This window comes from Salarias fasciatus, chromosome 13, assembly GCF_902148845.1.
Source record: "Salarias fasciatus chromosome 13, fSalaFa1.1, whole genome shotgun sequence".
Taxonomy (NCBI): domain Eukaryota; kingdom Metazoa; phylum Chordata; class Actinopteri; order Blenniiformes; family Blenniidae; genus Salarias; species Salarias fasciatus.
The window spans coordinates 21,535,032-21,554,030 of record NC_043757.1 but is presented as its reverse complement, the minus strand read 5'-3'; the positions used below and the strand labels follow the sequence as shown (position 1 = coordinate 21,554,030).

General features: G+C 43.9%; 1 protein-coding gene across 5 annotated transcripts in view; it reads right to left on the bottom strand.

Moving 5' to 3' along the window:
• Positions 1–18,999, bottom strand: part of LOC115398899 (ankyrin-3-like) — an 89,097-nt gene that overhangs the window by 40,053 nt on the left and 30,045 nt on the right. For 4 of the 5 annotated variants that reach the window (XM_030105909.1, XM_030105911.1, XM_030105910.1 and 1 more), the window contains exons 4-22: positions 17,331–17,429; positions 16,233–16,331; positions 15,136–15,321; positions 12,881–12,979; positions 11,476–11,574; positions 10,943–11,041; positions 10,171–10,368; positions 9,201–9,299; positions 8,917–9,015; positions 8,727–8,825; positions 8,433–8,630; positions 6,754–6,852; positions 4,849–4,947; positions 2,978–3,175; positions 2,700–2,798; positions 2,075–2,173; positions 1,853–1,951; positions 1,642–1,737; positions 184–256 (exon numbers count right to left, since the gene is read on the bottom strand). In XM_030105909.1, coding sequence (XP_029961769.1) covers positions 184–256; positions 1,642–1,737; positions 1,853–1,951; positions 2,075–2,173; positions 2,700–2,798; positions 2,978–3,175; positions 4,849–4,947; positions 6,754–6,852; positions 8,433–8,630; positions 8,727–8,825; positions 8,917–9,015; positions 9,201–9,299; positions 10,171–10,368; positions 10,943–11,041; positions 11,476–11,574; positions 12,881–12,979; positions 15,136–15,321; positions 16,233–16,331; positions 17,331–17,429 — 2,236 coding nt within the window. Of the gene's footprint in view, positions 1–183; positions 257–1,641; positions 1,738–1,852; positions 1,952–2,074; positions 2,174–2,699; positions 2,799–2,977; positions 3,176–4,848; positions 4,948–6,753; positions 6,853–8,432; positions 8,631–8,726; positions 8,826–8,916; positions 9,016–9,200; positions 9,300–10,170; positions 10,369–10,942; positions 11,042–11,475; positions 11,575–12,880; positions 12,980–14,669; positions 14,694–15,135; positions 15,322–16,232; positions 16,332–17,330; positions 17,430–18,999 lie in introns of all 5 variants that reach the window. The other variant, XM_030105913.1, reaches the window with a different exon arrangement.

Genomic DNA, 18,999 nt, shown 5'->3' with positions numbered 1-18,999 from the left:
CTGTGTGATTTAGATACATGCACATGTTAATGAAAATGACACCACATCGAACACAAAATATGAGAATCGTGAAAAATGATGATGGTCAAATTAAAGTCACACAATGATTTCAAATACTGACTTCTTTAATTTAGTACTTAATGGGAGGAAATGTGAGGACAGAGAAGCTTTGAGCTCACGTACCTTCATCGTCTGACATGTCGAGGAACTCGTTCATTGTCTCCGGGACGTTGATTTTATGTTTTTCTGATGCATTCTGCAATTAAAGAGAAGGAAATGCAGAAGTGAGAAATTCTGCTTTGTCAAACCAATGTTATAACAGATATTAAAGATATTTTGTAAAATGCAATATAAATTAAAACTTTTTGTAACAAGTTCAGCATTGATGATTCCAAATGAAGCAATCGTTTCACCTATACTTTCATCATCAATACTAAATGTGATCGTAACTCATGTTACAATGTATGTATGAACTGACTGGCTCCACTAGCTGCAGATGTCGCAACATAAAACAACAGCAGAGGTCTCTGTGCAGAATCTCACCAAGGTGCTGCGATACAACCTTGATCTCTCACTTGCACCACTGTAGGTGGAGACAAGTCTGACTAATACACTTTGTTGCTGATTGCGCCGGATCGTCAGCGACCTCTGCGTCCACATCTCCACTCCATGTCCTCGCCACACTCCCCGTCACCCTCCCGCCTCTCTTTCTGCCCCATTTTCCCACCATTCTTCTCCTTCCAGACACGTGCACGGATCAGATCACTGTTTGTGACCTCTGCTATATGAGGAGAAACCTTAAGCTCTAATCCAAGCTCTCTCTCTCTCTCTCTCTCTCTCTCGCCGTCTCTCTCACATGTGACGCTGTGCGACTGACTTATTTGCCATCCGATTTGTGTCTTGCTCCACTTATTGTGTGCTGCTGGCCGATAGGCCAGGTGCTTAATTTAGCAAAATAGTCGGTTACATAATGTATTTTGATACATCTGCTAATTAACAGCTTCAGAATTACTTAAGATCAGCGCCCTTTTCTCTTGTTATGTGAAATGTAACCTTCCAAATGCAGTCTAAAACAAGATAACGCCATTTATCTAACACTGTCCTCGCATTCCCTTATTTTACTGCTTTTTCCTCTTGGTTGCAATGTTCTTGAGCAGTCAGCTCTTAAATCTGAAACGTCAAAGAATCCTTGAATGCACCGAGGAGAACGTTCCCTGGTAGAAACCGTGCATGCAGCTGCATACAAAATATCCCAGAGTGGCAAAACTTTAAATGTGATAAAATGTTCACACATTATTCTATGTATTCTTCTACTTAGGTCACAGCTGTTTTTCATACAGATAAATGTGTTTCATTTTATTAATTTCACAAAAATGTGTTGCTCCTACAAATTCTAACAGATTTGATTCCCAAGTGTTAAAATTAATCCAAATCAAATATGTTTATTAGAAAATCTGCAGGATTGACCCTAAAAGAGTGCAGTACTAATACAGAGAACAACCAATAGCAAGTCATTTGAGCTGATAGCGCTGAATTCTTTCTCTTGTTCATACTTTATCAGCACTAATTATACCAATCTTGCTACGTGTTGCATCTATCTAATGGATGTCTTTGCAACAAATGGCTGAGACGGCGTCTCACCATGGTGTTGAGGTTTTCATCCGTTATGGGCCTCAGTGTGTCCACGACAGAGATGTAGCCAAGGCGGCGGGCGATGGAGAGGGCAGTGTTCCCGTTCTGGCCAAAGACGAGACAAAGAGGAAATTATTCACAGGGCGGTGCGCAGAAAACACACAGCGCTCAGTGATTCATCAGCCCCCCTCTGGCCGCGCGTGTGTGTTTGTGCGCTGACCACGGTGAGCTCGTTGGCCGAGGCCCCGTGCTGAAGCAGCAGGTTGATGATGTGGGTGTGGCCCTGCTGAGCTGCTTGGTGGAGGGGAGTGTACCCGTTCTAGACAGACAGAGACACGCAATCAGTGAGAGAGAAAGCCGCCCGTCACCCCCAAAACAGGAGCAGACGCAAAGCAATTTTTTTTCAGAAAGTCTGTGTGTAAACGTGTGCATGCTGGCTCACCTTGGTTTTGCCGTTGATTCGGGCGTGGTTCTGCAGCAGAAAGTTTGCCATCTTTGCATTGCCGTAGTGACACGCCACGTGCAGCGGCGTGTAACCCATCTGCACGAGAGACAGCGGATCGAGGATGAGGCGGGCGTGCAAGGGCAAGCACATCAAAAAAGTAGAAAAATGAAAAATGTACGCTGTCAGGAGGCTTCCAAAAAATACAAAATGAATATCATATTTCAAATCCTCTCTGAATTATGTGCATGTGCATGTGCATGATGGAGATCAGTGAGAGAATAACCTGTGTGCTGTAAACAACCGTCCTGTCAGCACAAACACTCACAAAGTAACCTTGCGTTCGGCCAACCTTCAGATGCTGCAGGTCTGCCTCAATGGCAGCGAGCAGCCTTCTATAAAGAGTGACCTAATATTACAACGTGTACGTGATGAGGTGTGTGAATGTGTGTTTGCTGCAGTGTGTAGTGCATCCATAAAAACAAAAAACATTGCTGCTCATCTCAACATACATGTAAATTAAAGTGATTAATTAGTGATCAGTGTGCACCAAACCACTGTGTGTGTGTGTGTGTGTGTGTGTGTGTGTGTGTGTGTGTGTGTGTGTGTGCAAGCCTGACTGTACCTTTGTTTGTGGGTTGACTTCAGCTCCATGGTTGAGAAGGACTTCTGCAACGTTGACCTTGTCCTCCTGGGCTGCTAAATGGAGGGGTGTCAGTCCGCTCTGCCAACAAAGAACAGGACAGACGCAAACATGTGTTCACAACTGGAAGGATGAGAGTGCCAGCAAGGGCAAAACGGTCTGATTCGTTCTGAAAACTGTGAGTGAGAAACTAGATTTACTGAGACGGCGTGTGTAACACAGGAGCAGGAATAATACTTGAGCTCTGTGACTGGCCGTACCTTGTTGCACACGTTGACGTGAGCGCTCTTGGCCAGCAGCAGCGACACCAGGTCCACGCTGCCCTCCTGCGCCGCCAGGTGAATGGGGCTGATGCCCTGCCGCGTCACGGCGTTGGTGTCGGCGCCGTACTCCAGCAGCGTGGTCCCGATGTCCATTTGGTTCTTCTTGGCGGCGATGTGGAGAGGCGTGTAGCCATTCTGCACGAAAGCCACGGGACACTTCAGAAAACATAACAGCTAAAGCATTATCTTCACAGCTTCCCCGGAGATGATACTCAGCAAGGTTTTCCACTCTATAATGTATAGAATTCAGTTCATACATTATAGACTGATGTATGGTTAAAGCTGTGGGGTTGCGATGGCTGCAGGATGCACATACTGGTCAACAGTTTGCATCCCATCATGTGATCCAACAGACTTTCACAACAAAGAAAAGCAAAAAGCAGCAACATCTAAGCATCGTATCCAGTGCCGCGCCGTGACTGATAATGCTGACAGACATTGTGATCTCGCTGCTGCACGCTGAAGAGGAAGCTGACAGCTGTCTTGTTGCTCTATGTAGATTAATTTGCATTTCATTTTCATTTCATTCCTAAGTTATCAGTTGAATCCAGTCTGGGAAAGCCGAAAGGCCGCATGTGGCCCACCCAGGACAGAGACAAGAAAGGGGAGACACTGTTAAACAGAACTGTCAAGATTTTGCATGAGTACTTTTCCTCGGGGTTGGGAATTCTACACGTGACCTTGAGGCGGGCTTTATTCAAATCTCTGGGGTTCACGGTAAACAGGAATGAGCAGAACGACGAGGTAAGAGTTAAAAAGCAAAGAGCCACACATAAAGGTAAAGTAACCATTTTTACCGTTTCCGCTGTGTGTACTTAAAAAAAAAAAACGTGCAAGAAACACATATTTTTTTCCAGCTTGTCCTCCACTGAACTGCGTCTGGTTCACTTCTTGGACTGTGTAGCGTGAGAATTATTTCACCGATCTCTCAGGCCGTACTGTCTGAGAGCAGAGATGCTGCCCTACACGGCACGGAGCTGTGATAATTCACCGTTATTGTACGTGTGGAGGGCTCCTCTCACACAGCACAGATGGATCTCTTTCCGAAAGCGCTTAAATTAGACTGAACACACCAACTTTAGATCCCAGCCAAATGAAAAAGAATTTATAGAGAGACCTGGGAGGAAGGGAGGCAGGGGGAGATGACTAACGGTGTGGGAGGGAGGCCGGAAAAGTCCAGGAGAGAAGATGCATACAGGTTGAAGGGGAGATGGAGCCAACGACAAAAAGCGAAGAAAGCGAGCATGGATAAATATGTTTTACAAGCCCTGGTCTCCTCTTTGGCAGGATGCCGGTTGATGAAGCCAAAAAGGGCACTTCCCTCCTTGTTTTTGTTGGTTGTGCCTTTCGGCTCACACTTATCCTGCGGTTCAGACAAACTGTCAGAGTCTGAAAGGAGGGGAACCACAACTTGACCATATGTGTGTGTCACACGTTGAAACTGCAAGGAAACGGTTGGTTTTTATTGGGCACAAAACAAAAAAAAAAAAGACCAACTTATAACTCGCATAGCACAACACCAGACTCAGAGAACTGGGTCCAGTAATACGGAATAGTACAGCCTCTTGTAAACCACACCGTCCACACGGCTGACTGCGGGATGAATGCAGGATGAGCGGCTTTAATGACTCTGAAAAACCCGCACATTCACTCACAATGTAAAAGACTGCATTAGATGGAACACGAGGAAGTGAGCTTGACATCCACACACATTACACGCGCAATATTAACGGCATGAGTCCACTGCACTGGACGCACGAGTGAGATGGATCTGTGTTAGCGTGTTTCTGTGTGTTTGTGTCGGATACCTTGGCGGCAGCGTGAGGGGAAGCTCCCTGATCCAGCAGCAGCAGAGCCACTCGCTGGTTATCGTAGTGAGCGGCTACATGCAGTGGCGTTAGCCCACTCTAAAACACCAACACACACACACACACACATATGCAGAAAACACACGCACAGGCATGCAGCAACAGATTAGAAATCACTCAACACACTCGCACACACACACACACACACACACGCTGATAAGTAAAATGAATCAACAGAAATGATTAGAAATGGAGGAAGATGGACATCAAACCAATGAAAAATACTGTATCTAGTGTGAGAGACGATTTAAAACAGCAGCTTACGACTGAAAGTTAGAGGAGCGAAGAGGATGAGGTGACCTCCAGAATTTTCTCTTTTTTAAAGAAACACCTGGAGAAAAACTATCTAAATTTGGAAGGTGTATGATTTTTTTAAATTTGTTGTCAAAATTTGATGTCTGCCTTCCTTATAAAGCATCTGAACTGCTGCTGGTGGATACTACAGTGTGTTATGCTTGTAGCTCATGTGGTTCAAGCATTGATCCATCAAAACCATCAGAACTGCAGAAACGTGGATTCCAGCGGACGGCAGTCCTCTGACAGTTTGTTTGTTTTCGGCAGCTGGAAGCGGTGCGGTATTAGTGCGCTAGCAGCAAAAAGCAGCAGGACCTACGTTTTTTTAAAACCCTTTCGGACATGCTTCTAGGCAAAAGGTTCAGGCTTAGCGCAACCTTTTTTTTTTTTTTTTTTTTAAGAATAATCCAGTATTGATGAACGTGCACATACATTTTTATCATGAAATGTAATTACTGGATCTCTGGTGCCTCGCCGTCACAAAAAATTCTTCTGCATCATATTCTGTGATAGTTTATAGCTACAGTTAACTGTTCATGAAGTGTCAAGTTTTGAAGGAGGCCGCAATTTTGTTAATATCAGTGGTGTGAAGTGTAAATAATGAGCTAAGTGTGAACCGGCGGCACATTTTGTTTTTAAGCTACACCCAGCGAAGCTCATTCACACCAAATGCATCTCAAACCCTTTCAGTTTGCACGGCTGAGTCACTTGGTACGATGGAAACAGTTCCCAATAAACTTCAAATTCCTCCTTAAAAAAGCGGATTTCCTGTAGTTTCAAGGTATGCGGCGCTGGGTTTTTACCACTTTTTCGTCAGAGTCATGTTATTTGAGTCAAAATGTGAGAAAATCAAATTAAACCGCAATAAAGACACGATTCTGCTTTGTTTGTTTTGACAAATATGGCCTCGATTTTAAACAGGGTGGAAACTTCATTATCATACCTGAGTGCCATTATGTTAAGTGCTCTCAGATGGTGGCTGAGATGCGTGCATGTGTGTGTGTTTATGTGTGTGTGTGTGTTTGTGTGGTATCAGGGGAGTAAAAGTAAATGTGCCTACAAGCTTTTTTGTTCGAGGACAAGCATCTGTTCGCTACGTTTCCCAGAGATCAGCCACACGATTCACCCTCACATCACCAGCCTGAGTCCAGCTGCAGGTTGGAAAAACAACTTCAAAAGAGCTCTGTTCATTCTCCAGCGGACAGGCCGCAGAAGAGCGGGGAACAGAGCTGATCCATGTTCACGTCGTCTGAATGATCAGTCAGATCTCAACAACAAAACTTCACTGCCTCGCTGTCAGCTGTGTTTAATTTCTGCACATTTCTATATGAAGAAAATAACAGTAAAGTAGAAAAAAAAAGTTGTATGAAGAGGGAAATTTTATTGTTGGCTTATTCTCAAATTCCCTGTGGCCCTTTCCTCTTAAGATGGCTCATGTTTTCCAACAGCAGCACATCTGAAAACATTCTTTAATGATGGTCCCCCATAAAAAAAAACAGCCCACTAAAGAGAGTTGTACAGCGGAACTCTCGTCTCTTTCAGCTACTTCACCTTTCCGGCTGCATCAGGTGCGGCTCTCTTCTGTAGGAGCAGACTGGCCACCTCCATCTTGCCGTACTTAGCTGCCACATGCAGAGGACTGAACCCTTTCTGTTCAACACAAAACAAGAAACACGATCTGAGTTAAATACAGAAAAAAATTAAGAGAACTAGGAGTACAGCTAAATTCAACAACCTGCTTAAAAAAAAAAGTGGTAAAAAGTAGATATCTTTGTGTAACAAGACTTTTCATAAACAGAAAGGTCTTTAATATCAAGAGAAAATAACCAGCATGTGTTTATTTCCTCATGTGTGATTTATATATCTACAATCGCTTGTTGTATATTGTGGCCATGTTAATTTTGGCTTCCTTCCTGTGTGTGTGTGGGTGGGTGAGTGAGTGAGTGTGTGTGTGTGATATATTTAAAGACATTGGCTCATATTTTACAGCAGAATGTGGGACTCCCACAGGTTCGTGTTCCACGCTCTGAAACACACGACCTCATTTGAGTGAATGTTCATTATTCAGATGAAACGCACGGCACAGGGTCCTTTCAGAGAATATAAGTTACATGAAGAGATTTTAACGCGCTGTCAATTTGTGGATTTCCTTCATTAACACGAGATTTGGGTCACTGTATAGTTCCTATGATGTGGTTTCTTGGAACTCACATTAGTGTGACAACATTTCCCTCGACAGCTGACTCAGGTGACGTCCCACAAGATGCTGTGCGTGAGCGTATGGGAGAGCAGGTGAGCACCGTGGGGTTTACCGTTCATTAATCTGTTCCACGAACAGAGGTCACCTTCAGAGAACAGCCCCCGGCGACGCGGCAGACGCATGCACGCAGGCCAGCGGTATCAGATCTCTTCCAGGTCCCTTTCTAACCTTGATCAGCGCAATTCGATGAGGGTGTGTGAACAGCATCATCAAAAATCCTCATAATGTGTTCACTGCATCAATTAAAAAGTAAAATAAACCCTCAGAAGTGCATAACAAGGGTCTTAAACTGCTGGACCAGTACGAATATGAGCGTAAATGCTGAAGAGAACTGTGCCTAATAGAGTAAAATAGATGATAGATTAGATAAAATACATTCAGTTCATGAGACGGAGTAGGAACAGCAACAAGGCTTTTCTGGTGTTGTGACATAATTGAATCAGTTTGAATTACTGAATGATATTATGCTTCTTTTTTAAATTCTACACGACATAATAATCGCCTGTTTATCATCACTCATTCAAAGAAAACAAATAAACATGAATTCAGGAGACAATAAAGAGCAACCGATGCCCACTAGTGGAGAGACTATGCACTGAACGAAATGGACACAATCTGGAGAGCAGTAAAAATTGATTTATTAGGGTTCTATTTAGGGTATTTAAAATGTCTTGGATGGCCTTGTGTCTCAGTGCTGTTCAAATAAACCTTGCCTTGCCTTCATTCACACTCACGTCTGGGCCAGTTGTGTCCCAAATGACTCCAGAACTGAGTTTATAACCAGAACGCCACTGGCGCGAATCTCTGTCATCAAGAGATTGCAGTGCGTGTGTGTTAACATGCACGGTGTCTGCACGCTGCTGCTTTAGGACAGGTTAATCCAGAGGACAAATCTGACAGTACGGCTGCGTAAACGTGACAAATGAACGCTTTTCTTTCTTTCTTCCACAAGACCCGGGGTCAGACTGACCTTAGTGGAGGAGGAGAGCGAGGCGCCGTTCTCCAGCAGCATGGCGGCGACATCTTGGTGTCCTTCGCGAGCGGCCAGGTGAAGCGGGGTGTAGCCTGAGGTGGTGGCGGCATTGGCGGAGGCGCCGCAATGCAGCAGCTGCTGGACGATGTCGACCTTCCCCAGCCGACTGGAGATGTGCAACGCCGTCTGATCGTCCTGCAGAGGATGATGGGGAAGGAGGAGCAACGCGTCACTCACGGACAAGCGCCTGTCTTCATTTTCAGCGATGTTGAGGTCGTTCTGCACTCTCACCTTCGACTTGGTCTCCACCTTGGCGCCGTTCTTCAGCAGGTATCGGACTACATCCGCCTGGCCCGCCCGGGCCGCCATGTGGAGCGCCGTCTCTCCTCGCTGGAGGAAACACAGGAACACAGCTCAAGCTTAACCCTCGAAACGCATCTTCAGACGTGCGGACGCGGCGCAGTGAAGACGACCCTCTCACCACGTTGGTGGTGTTCGGCGATGCCCCGTGATGGGTCAGTGCGTGGACGATGTTCTCGTGGCCCATGAACGCCGCCACGTGGATCGGCGTCAAACCAGACTGCAAAAAAACAAAAACAAGACAGGATCCCAGGTTAGAATCAGATTTTGTTGATGAGCACCAGTCAAAAAGTATTAAAGAGAACATCACAGGACATTGAAAGCTCGATAAAACTGATAGAAATCGGTTCAAGTGTAAAATGATGGTGTCAAAAAGATGGAAAGCGATCGGGTGTGGTGCAGCACCTCGGTGACAGCCTGGATAGATGCCCCGTGTTTAAGCAGCAGCTCCATCACTTTGGCTCTGTTCTTCTTGCAGGCGATGTGAAGCGGAGTGAAACCGTTCTGGCACAGAGGAAAAATAAATAAATAAATGAATAAAAGAGAAGAGAGAAAAAAAAAAAAACCTCAATGTAAAGAGCTTTTTCCTTTCAGTGAGTGGCTGAGTGACTGGTGTTAACCGGCTGATAAATGGAAACTAATGATCCATCACAAACACAACATGAGGTTCAGATAACAGTCTGAATAGTCCCTTAGTTCGTCTTTCATTTAACTGTTCAATAAAGATGCGTGTCAGCTTCAGGTCCACACTTTCAGAATTCAATATTAGTGTAACCTTGTTTTTTTTTTTTCCCTGCAGTTTTCATTCTCCATTGATTGATGTATCAGTGTTCAGACTCTCTTAAAGGAGCCTTTAGTGTCCCTGCCTTTCTCTGTTCTGCCTCAAAAAGTCTTACCTGAGCAGAATTGACACACTAGGTGTGAGAAAAAAAAACAAACTCCTTTGACCTTTGGTAAGTGTCTTTTGGCTGCTCCCTGATTGAGCGTGAACACGCGTGCCAAATGTGCAGAAATTCACGTCAAAACGTGCCACAACGATCGCACTAATGAGAGCACGAGAGGTCGCAGTCACCTTGACCTTTGGCTCTCGAGTTCTAATGGATTTAACAAAGATTGACTTGAGACACATGGGACTTCTCGACATCTAAACATTTTTTTCTTTCAAATTCGAATTCAAAGAAATAAGTTAGAGTGAATATATTTCAATGAATCACTCAACAAAAGACAGGGTGATGTGGGTTATGTTATAGCTCATGTATGTTTTTTTCATATTTTCTCTTTTAGAGCTCTTGTGTGGTTCAAATAACAGGGTTATGCAGAGTCTACACTGTCTTTTCGTGTTTTTTACTTGTGTAGCATAAAGCTTTCTGCCTACCAGAGCCTTGGCGTTCGGGTTGGCCTTCTTGTCCACGATGAGCTTGGCCACCTTGTAGTGGCCGCAGTGGGCGGCGACGTGCAGCGCCGTCAGGTAGTCGTTGGTGACGTCGTCCACCGGCACGTCGTGCTGCAGCAGCAGCTGCACGCAGTTGAGGTGGTCCCCCTGAGTGGCCATGTGCAGCGGCGACAGGCCGTTCTACGGTGGGCGGAGAGAACAGGGAAAGGAAGAGGGAGAAAAGAGAAGAGCCGGACAAAAGAGAGGGAGAGCGAGAGACAAACACACACGCAGACGGACAAGTAGACACACGGACAGACAGGCAGTAAGTTAGGACGTGGCCGAGCGCCGTGCAGAGAGACTGTGAAGGAAGTTGCCGAGGAGGTTATAGGAGCATTGTTATAACGAGGCCATTACAACAATGTCTATTTTGTTACACTGGTCGTCCTGCGGGGTCAAACTGTGGGCGCTACGCAGCGGAGACAGGCTGTTCTGGAGAGGTCGCACACACGTTATGGACACAATGCCACAACACTACAGCAACAACAGCAGCCCTGCAGTCTGATCGGGTTTAAAATAGCTCTGTGTGGTTAGGGAAAGTTTTTTTTTTTTTTTTTTTACATTATTAACATTGTAAGTAATTGTTGTAAGTAAATGTCAACCATTCAAATCTATTCTATTGCTTCATAACCAGCGGAAAAAAACACTTATGTGACCTTTTCTCTCCTATTCTGAGCTAAGCAGCAGCTCCTGAATGGATCGTCTGAGTAGATACCTTGGTCTTGGACAGGATCGGCGCTCCCCGGTCTAGTAGGATTTCTACCACCTGCTCGTGCCCGCTCCGCGCCCCACAGTGAAGAGGTGTTAGGCCATCCTGAAGAAGAACAGAACACACAATATATGTGCATTTAAAACAAATTAATTTTACTGTAAATACATTTTGAAACAGTTAAGTTACTATAGGATTGGACTTCTTCTTCTGTTCCAGTTCTCACTCGTGTGCAATTGTGGGGTTTATTTATCTTCCTATTTTTCATGGATAGGAACATTTCATGAGATGGCTGTGATTGTAATCGGTATTATGTCTATAAATCTCAATGAATATGGTCCGATTAACTTCCAACTTGGTCAGACAAGACCAACATATATGAGGAAAAAGCTAAAGATAAAGTACTTAAAACTTACGGGGCTAGTAGAAGAAAAAAAGCTAAATATTTTGGTTAAACACCAGATAACCTTCAACTAATTCAAACTATAAACCTGTGTGTGTTCCATCCCTGAAGTTCTGGGCTGGATTCTCGGTCTTACCTTGGTTTTTGCATCGATTTTGGACCCTCTGTCCAGCAGCAGCTTCACCATATTGCTGTTCCCCCTTTTTGACGCCACATGAAGTGGCGTGATGTCGTTCTTCACCAAAAAGAAAAAGGGAAAACCGATAAGCTTGTGGTGAAGAATCATACTTTCAGTTAAGATCACAGGAACCGAAGCTTATAGAACATTCAGTGAAAGACCAGATCATCCCCACATGGGTTTCCAATCAATTCTGAATCATAAAAGCTCAAAGGTATGGATAAAAATCCATGAAGGCACCAGATCAACATACACAGAAATGATCTGGCCCACATAAATGACGAGAATCTGGTGCAAACGCAAAAAAGAAAAGATTGTAAATGTTTATTGTAGAAAGTCTATATTTAAACGTATTTTATCAAGAGGGAACGACATTGCAGAGCTTTTTATTTGAGGCCTTAAAATAAACCCAGTAACCTCCTTAATAAGGACACGCGGTCATTAATTACCAAGCTAACAGCTGTAAAGCAGCTCCATTGTTAAATCCCTTCTATCTCCCGAGCATTAGTTTGAAAACAACCTGTAATCAATGTCAAAAAGCAGCACAAACAACCACACTCCTCTCACACACAAGCTGATATAATTACAGAACACTGTTGGCTCTGGCGAGGCAACAGCTAATGTGGCGCATGTTTAATAGGACCCTCTCTTAGATCTCTGCAAATAAACAGCTGCATTTAATGGAGAAGGGAGGATTTGTTACTTAATTTAATTGAGTAAAATAAATATCAATTACATGCCGGGATAGTTACTTAATCAACACAAAGAATGTAGCATGCTGTATGCAAGTGTGTTCGGCTATTTTCAGCGCTGATTTGTGATCAGTTTAATCTCTCTCTTTAAAAAAAGAAGAAAAAAAAATAAAAATTTTTAACTCTTTAGTCCCACTCAAAACATTTTCCAAAAAAATAGAGTATTTATTTATGTGTAAAGTAATATCAAGCAATTTTAAGTCTATGTTTGATGAAGATACATTTACTATTTAAAAAAATCCTGTTTTAAAAAAGTCAGTGTATTGTTCACATCTTTGGCTGTCACTTGGAAAATGCTTTTTTTTTCCTTTCAATATTTATATGGTATAGATAAGGTCTCAGTACATCTATTTGTATTAAATAGATTTTTTTGAATACATATTTAATCCATTTTTCTCCATGTTTTCCATTTCCATGACATGTGAATTCAGTTTTCAATCTAATAACTCTACACATTTTTTTTAAGTTACACTTACAGTTTCAAATCCACAGCAGTGAGTACGAGCATTATTTATTTATCTAATAAATTATTTTGTGTGTTTGTGTATTATTTATTCATGAATTCACAGTATAATACCCCTCCCAGACAGCAGAGGGCAGGATAAACTCACCCGAGCCATGAAGTCCACCGCAGCCCCTCTGTTCAGCAGGAGCGTGGCCACATTAATGTTGCCATAATGTGCTGCTATGTGGAGGGGGGTGAATCCACTCTGAGGAAACCCGACAACACACAAGCAAAGAGACAAGCAGACAGAGACACAGTCAGAAAATGGAACGGATGACAAGTGGCGCACAGAAACACACTCTACCATCACAACAATGTCTGACTTTTCTAGCACATGTAGAAAAAGTCGTCACCGAAGCATCGAACATGGGGCCGGCCTCACTCATCAAAATTCACCTCCTAGCACTCAGACTACTGGGCGCATCGGCGTAATATAAAAGTCAATTCTGGCAGATGCTATTTGGAGGTAATTACTGCAGATCCATTTTATCCCATTCACAACATCCTGATACTTTTAGAGCGGAGAAGAAAAAAAAAACTGCTCTGCAAATGAACCTAATGCCCATTTGTTAGCATCTCAAACGAGAGTGATTTCCTGGCAAAACCCCTGGCTCAGTGAGCAACAGCTGTCAAAGCAACAAAAGGACACGGGGAAAAAAAATCCGTCCAATGAATGAGCCGATCCCTCATTAAGCTATCTAATCACTCGAATTCCGATTTCATATCAGCAAAAAGTCAAGTGGGAAGCAGGTGTCTCTGGTATGTGTCTCCACTCCGCTGATATCTGGTGTTTCAAACACACAACACTGCAAATGTTAAAAACTTCAACATACAGTACGGTAACCCATTCAGTCTGATTAACTTTTCTGCTCCACTTTTAGCTGGAAGCGACACGACCACACACTTCTTAGTATTCCTGACAATCACGATGCATTTGATTGTTAACTTGTAATCAATTCAGGTCTATATTGAAAACAATAAATATAACTTTCTTTTCAATTCAGCGTGTTTTTTTTTTTTTCATGAAATCTGCAATCTATTCATTCAACTTTTATCTGAGAACAATGCAAATTTATATACCACAATGCACAAATCTCATATCAACAACACCAATTTGCAATGAGTCATATCAAATAACTGGCAAGCCTGCCGAAGCCAGGAACAATGCCAACCAAAACAGGCGCGCGCACACACACACACACACACACACACACACACACACAGAAGGTGGCCGCCTGGCTTTGGTGTGACAGATAGGCCCTTGTTAGCTGCTTGCTTTGGTCCCATGCAAAATGCTTTAGATGCCAGGGTAGGGGACTAAAAACTGCAAATATCAATGAAGGGTCGACTAGTGAACAGATTATAGAGACTGACGGTTGCTCGAAGGCTGGGTTTCTTTATGGACATTTGATCGCCATGCAGGTTACTGGTAAATCACTGCCTTGTAATGAATGATAACCACTTTTCATGCTATCACTGGTTATCATGTTAATTAGTTTCATGGAAAGCGGATTCGGGACACATTAAGACAACATTTTGTCAAAGGTAACACAGAATTTGTCATAAAATACAAAACTTTGGACACCATGAAACCATTTAAATCAAGAAAACCTTGATGACACCCAAGCCTCCAGTCTCAGGGTTTACTGTATTAGTTTCAGTGAAACATGCGCTGGTTGCCCTGATTTTTTTTTTTCAATTACTTGAAATATCCACTAATGAAGCAATGGAGGGGGGAGAAGGACGGGGTCGAGCTAAAATGGAAGGGAAAGTGACAGAAGGGGCAGCAGAAACACTACTGCGACAAGTCAGGGGCACTGAAGTGGTTGTTGTTGTTGTCGGAGGTTTTATGAACTGCGATGGAGAGACTACGATGTACAGAGTTAGAGGTGTACCTCTGTTGTTCTATTCACCATCATCTACAGAGTCAGCCAAGAGAGGAGAGAACGAGCAGTTAGTGAGAAAAAAAAAAGGAAAAGAAAGAAAGAAAGAAAGGCTGACGAAGTGGAGGAACAGAGAGGGGAAGAAGAGCTCAGTGAGAGAAAACTTGCTGATATATGAGATGTAAGATTTTAGCATAAGATAATCGGTTTAAGAGAGATTCTTTTTTCAAATCACAACTTAAGGTTAAACAGATAAACTCGGTTCCCCTTTCTGTCAAAAAACAGCCTCAAAAGGAAATTTATTAAAGGACAGTTAGAAGCAGCAGGAATTAAAAAAAAAAAAGTCAGATTCATTAATATTCAAATAAATAAACAATCAATGAATCAGAGAAGTTAAAATAAAAAAATTAATAAAAAAATAGAGCTTCACTTAAGAGATCAGCCTCTGGAGACGGGCCACCCCGATGTCTCCGCTCACCTTGGACTCAACATCTGCGTTGTGGTCGTTTTGCAGGAGCAGGGCCGCGGCCTTGGTGTCGTCCTTGCGAGCGGCGATGTGCAGGGCAGGCAGGCGCACCTTGCCCTTTGTATCGTTCTCCAGTAGCAGGGAGACCACCTGGTCATGGCCCTGCTGGAGGGCCACCGCCAGCGGGGTGAAGCCATCCTGCGTGCGACAGGAGAGATCAGTCAGCGACGCTTTGACTGACAGGAGAGGGTTCTGCGGGTGTGACGAGATGGAGGGTATGAGCGGGTAAAGAGCGTGTTAACAGCATGAACATTTTTTTTTTCTTCTGTATTTTCAAGTTTGTGCACAAATGTGACTAACAGTTGCATAATGTAAAGTTATGGAGGAAAAGAAACTTCCCCACCTCCCACACACATCTGATGCATGATGTAGCTACAGTATGCACAGTCTGGAGTGTTTACATGAATCCAGTGTGTATGTGCAAACATGCGATATGCTTGTGCACCTCCAGAGGGGCATCCTGTGCACCACTGTAGGTATTGCATTAGCCAAATGACTTATCGCCACCAGAGCACGTATTTTTGTGTGTATACGTGCAGTGACTGGTAAACGCGCTCGCGTGTGTGTGTGTGCATCGGACTGAGCAATGTAAATCAGAGAAGCAGCCGTGGAGGAGAGGCAGCGAGCAGAGAGGACCTCATCTGCGACCCACTCAAGGTCACTCTGCCTCCAACGCCATACACTACCAATCAATGAGGCTCTGGCTAGTCCCTCGTGAAGAGATGGGGGAGGGGGGAGGAGGAGGACGGGCAGGCAAGAGTAGATGGGGGGGGGGAAGACAGAGAGGCAGACAGAGCGAGACATGTGAGACAGAGAGGATGGGAAAAAGGGAAGGCAGTAACAGAGACAAAAGGGCAGAGAGACACAGACGAATGAGTGAGAGGATCAGAGTGGGAAGGGGAGGAGAGGAGATGATGGTGGTTAGTACAGCAGATAAAACGACCACAGGAGACTGAGGCAGGGAAAATGCACGGAGACGTAATGACTACACAAAGGAGGAAAGGACACGAACACACAGACACACACACACACACACTCGCGTACAGTACCTCCGTAGCCATACTCTGGCTGGCGCTGTTCTCCAGAAGGAATCGCACCACCTCCAGGTGATTCTCCTGGGCCGCCATGTACAGCGGGGTGAAGCCATTCTGCGCACGACACGGACCAAAACACACTTTGAACAACCGTGTTCGAACAAAGAAAGTCAGTTTTTCTCCCGTGGGTTTGGGAGTATCAGAAGCTTCTCTTGATAAACTCAGCACCATCCTCTGAACAAAGAACTTCTGAGAAATTAAATGTTTTGCTTTAATGAAATTTGAAATTATTGTGAGAAAAGTTAAGGAAACTCAGATTCAACATTTAGACGTCATGTAAAAATAGTATTCTTTAATTACCAAAAAGAAAACAACTTTTCTCAACTCTCAAGCGTCTTGAATTGTTGAATATTTATTTGTAGATTCGCTAGTATTCCCTGGTTGTGCATCTTAACCTTGAGTGTACTGGACTTTGGTTTGAGTTATGTTTACAGCAGGAAGGGCATTCAAAGTATCTAACAGTCTGCAGCCCAAGCTGCAGTGACTTTCTAAGTGACCCCTGTATAAAGGGAGCAGCCAGACACTGTAGTCACGCACCAAAGTTATGTCTTGACCAGTCAACATTAGACTGAAATGGGACTTATGAACTGGTTTTACGTTACTTTGGGATCCACTAATTCTGTTTGTTTTTTTTTCTTTTTTTCATTGTTACATGTTTGCATCAGTGTCATTTCTGTGAAAGAGGTGATTTTCATCCAAGCGAGGTGCAGATACCTCCATGCAGCAGCAGAAATGTGCTGAAATCACCCTTCTCACCTTGATCTGACAGAGTTAAAAATGAATTGCAAGAGCAGCAGTTTCCTGCAGAGGCCTAGTTGGCATGCAGCCAGACTCGGTGGAGATCTTTCCTCTGGGTGATTCCCTCAATGTCACCGTCTTCGTGACACGGGATCGTCCCGAACAAGCATGACTCTCAGAAGTATATAATTCAATGTTTGTTTTGTTGCTTAAAAGAAAGACTAGGGGGTCCTGCTGTCGTTTTGGCGTGCGGGTACGTATGTGTGTGTGTGTGTGTGTGTGTGTGTGTGTGTGTGTGTGCTGAGGATATCCCACCTGAGACTGTGCGTTGACATTGGCTCCATTAGTGACCAGCTCTTTGACGACTTCTGTCTGGCCAGCCAGCGAGGCTATGTGCAGAGCAGTGTTTCCTTTCTGGATTAGGGGGAACAAGGACAGGAATGTGTGTTAAGCTGCGCTCCACCTGTCTCCCTCGATTTGCGCGTGTGCCTGTAAGCGTGTGCATATCGCTGTCAGTATCCGTGTGTCCCTCACACCAATCACATGTCTGTACCGCGGCCATTCCATCTCTGGCATCCCCCGTTCACACTGCCAACAATGTGTCACTTCCGATCGCCACGTCCTTCGTATGAGTGAGCCGCGGCCTTAAATAAAACTACCGGAGTCTTTCTATGAAGGGGAGGTTGACCCTCAGCCTGCCTCTCGGCCATGTGACACGGAGGTTTGTTTGTCACATAGTGCTTCTGTACAACAGCGATCAGTCACATGCACTCTATACTGTCGCGGGGAAATCAGATAGCCATGACAACTGAGGCACAAGGCGGCTAATAAAGAGATATACACACGGCCTTTTAGTCTATAGCACAGCTAAAAATAACAAGTTGTGCACTTCAGTGAGCCTTGGAGGCTTTTCTGCAGTACAGTTAGAGTCCGGTCCGAGCTGCTGTTAGTCCACCGTCCTCACTTCATCATGGCCAACAAGCCGATTAGCCTTTATGTTTGACAATTACAGGCTATGCAGAAGACACAAATCTTTGCACTGGTGATGTTTATTGGCCTGTTCCCACGGTTTTGGTTTGCCGACTGCGTATCTGGAGTGTTTTAGTTTTGCTTATGCTTTTCGTTAACTGTAGGCGTACTTCTTGTTCATAAACAACCAAATGTTCATGTAAAAGATTAGGATGACTAGGCTTTGGTGAAAGGTATGCTAAAACATATCTGAAGTCATACGTAACAGATGCTGATTGCACCATCTTGTAAAACTCACAGACCCAAATGTGGAAAGTGCTCAGTGGCAACTTATTCCATTTGCTGTCCCGACAACATCCGCTCTTGCTATATCATCACACACACAGCAGCTAAAATGCAATTAAAGCTTTATGTCATCATATTTAAGTACTGAAAGCACTTAGAGGAATTGAAGGAAAGATCATTCATTCATTAAATATTCAAAAAGTCACTGAAATATTTTGAAACATATTTAGTCAATTATTTTTTTAAGCAATTACCTCTCAACTAAAACTGACAATTTCCAAAAGCAGTGCATAAAAGTGACTTTTAGGAAACTGTGTAACGTTGTTTTCCAGTGTGGCCACAATGGAGTCAGCAGAAGCTTCACAGGGGAAACAGTTCAGCAGCGAAGAGGCTAAATGAACTGAGGTCTTTGTCCTTGTTGCAAGACAACTAGAAGCATCACAACATTAAAGCAGCAGATGTATAATAAATACATGAATATATATCAGACAAAAGAAAAAGTCAGGGATAAAGACGGTGGCTGCAGAGTCCCAAGATTAATCCCCCACCTTCCTCGAGGTCACAACCGAAAGATTTTTAATTGGGCGGATTTTCCCCTTGATCTTGAATATTTCATCTTGAACTGTGTTTGTGTCAGCGCTCGGCAGGCGGCCTGAGGCAGAGAGGCTGAACCAGACGACTAAAAGGCAGTGGAAGCCTTCTGGGCACAGATATGGATAATGTTTTCAGC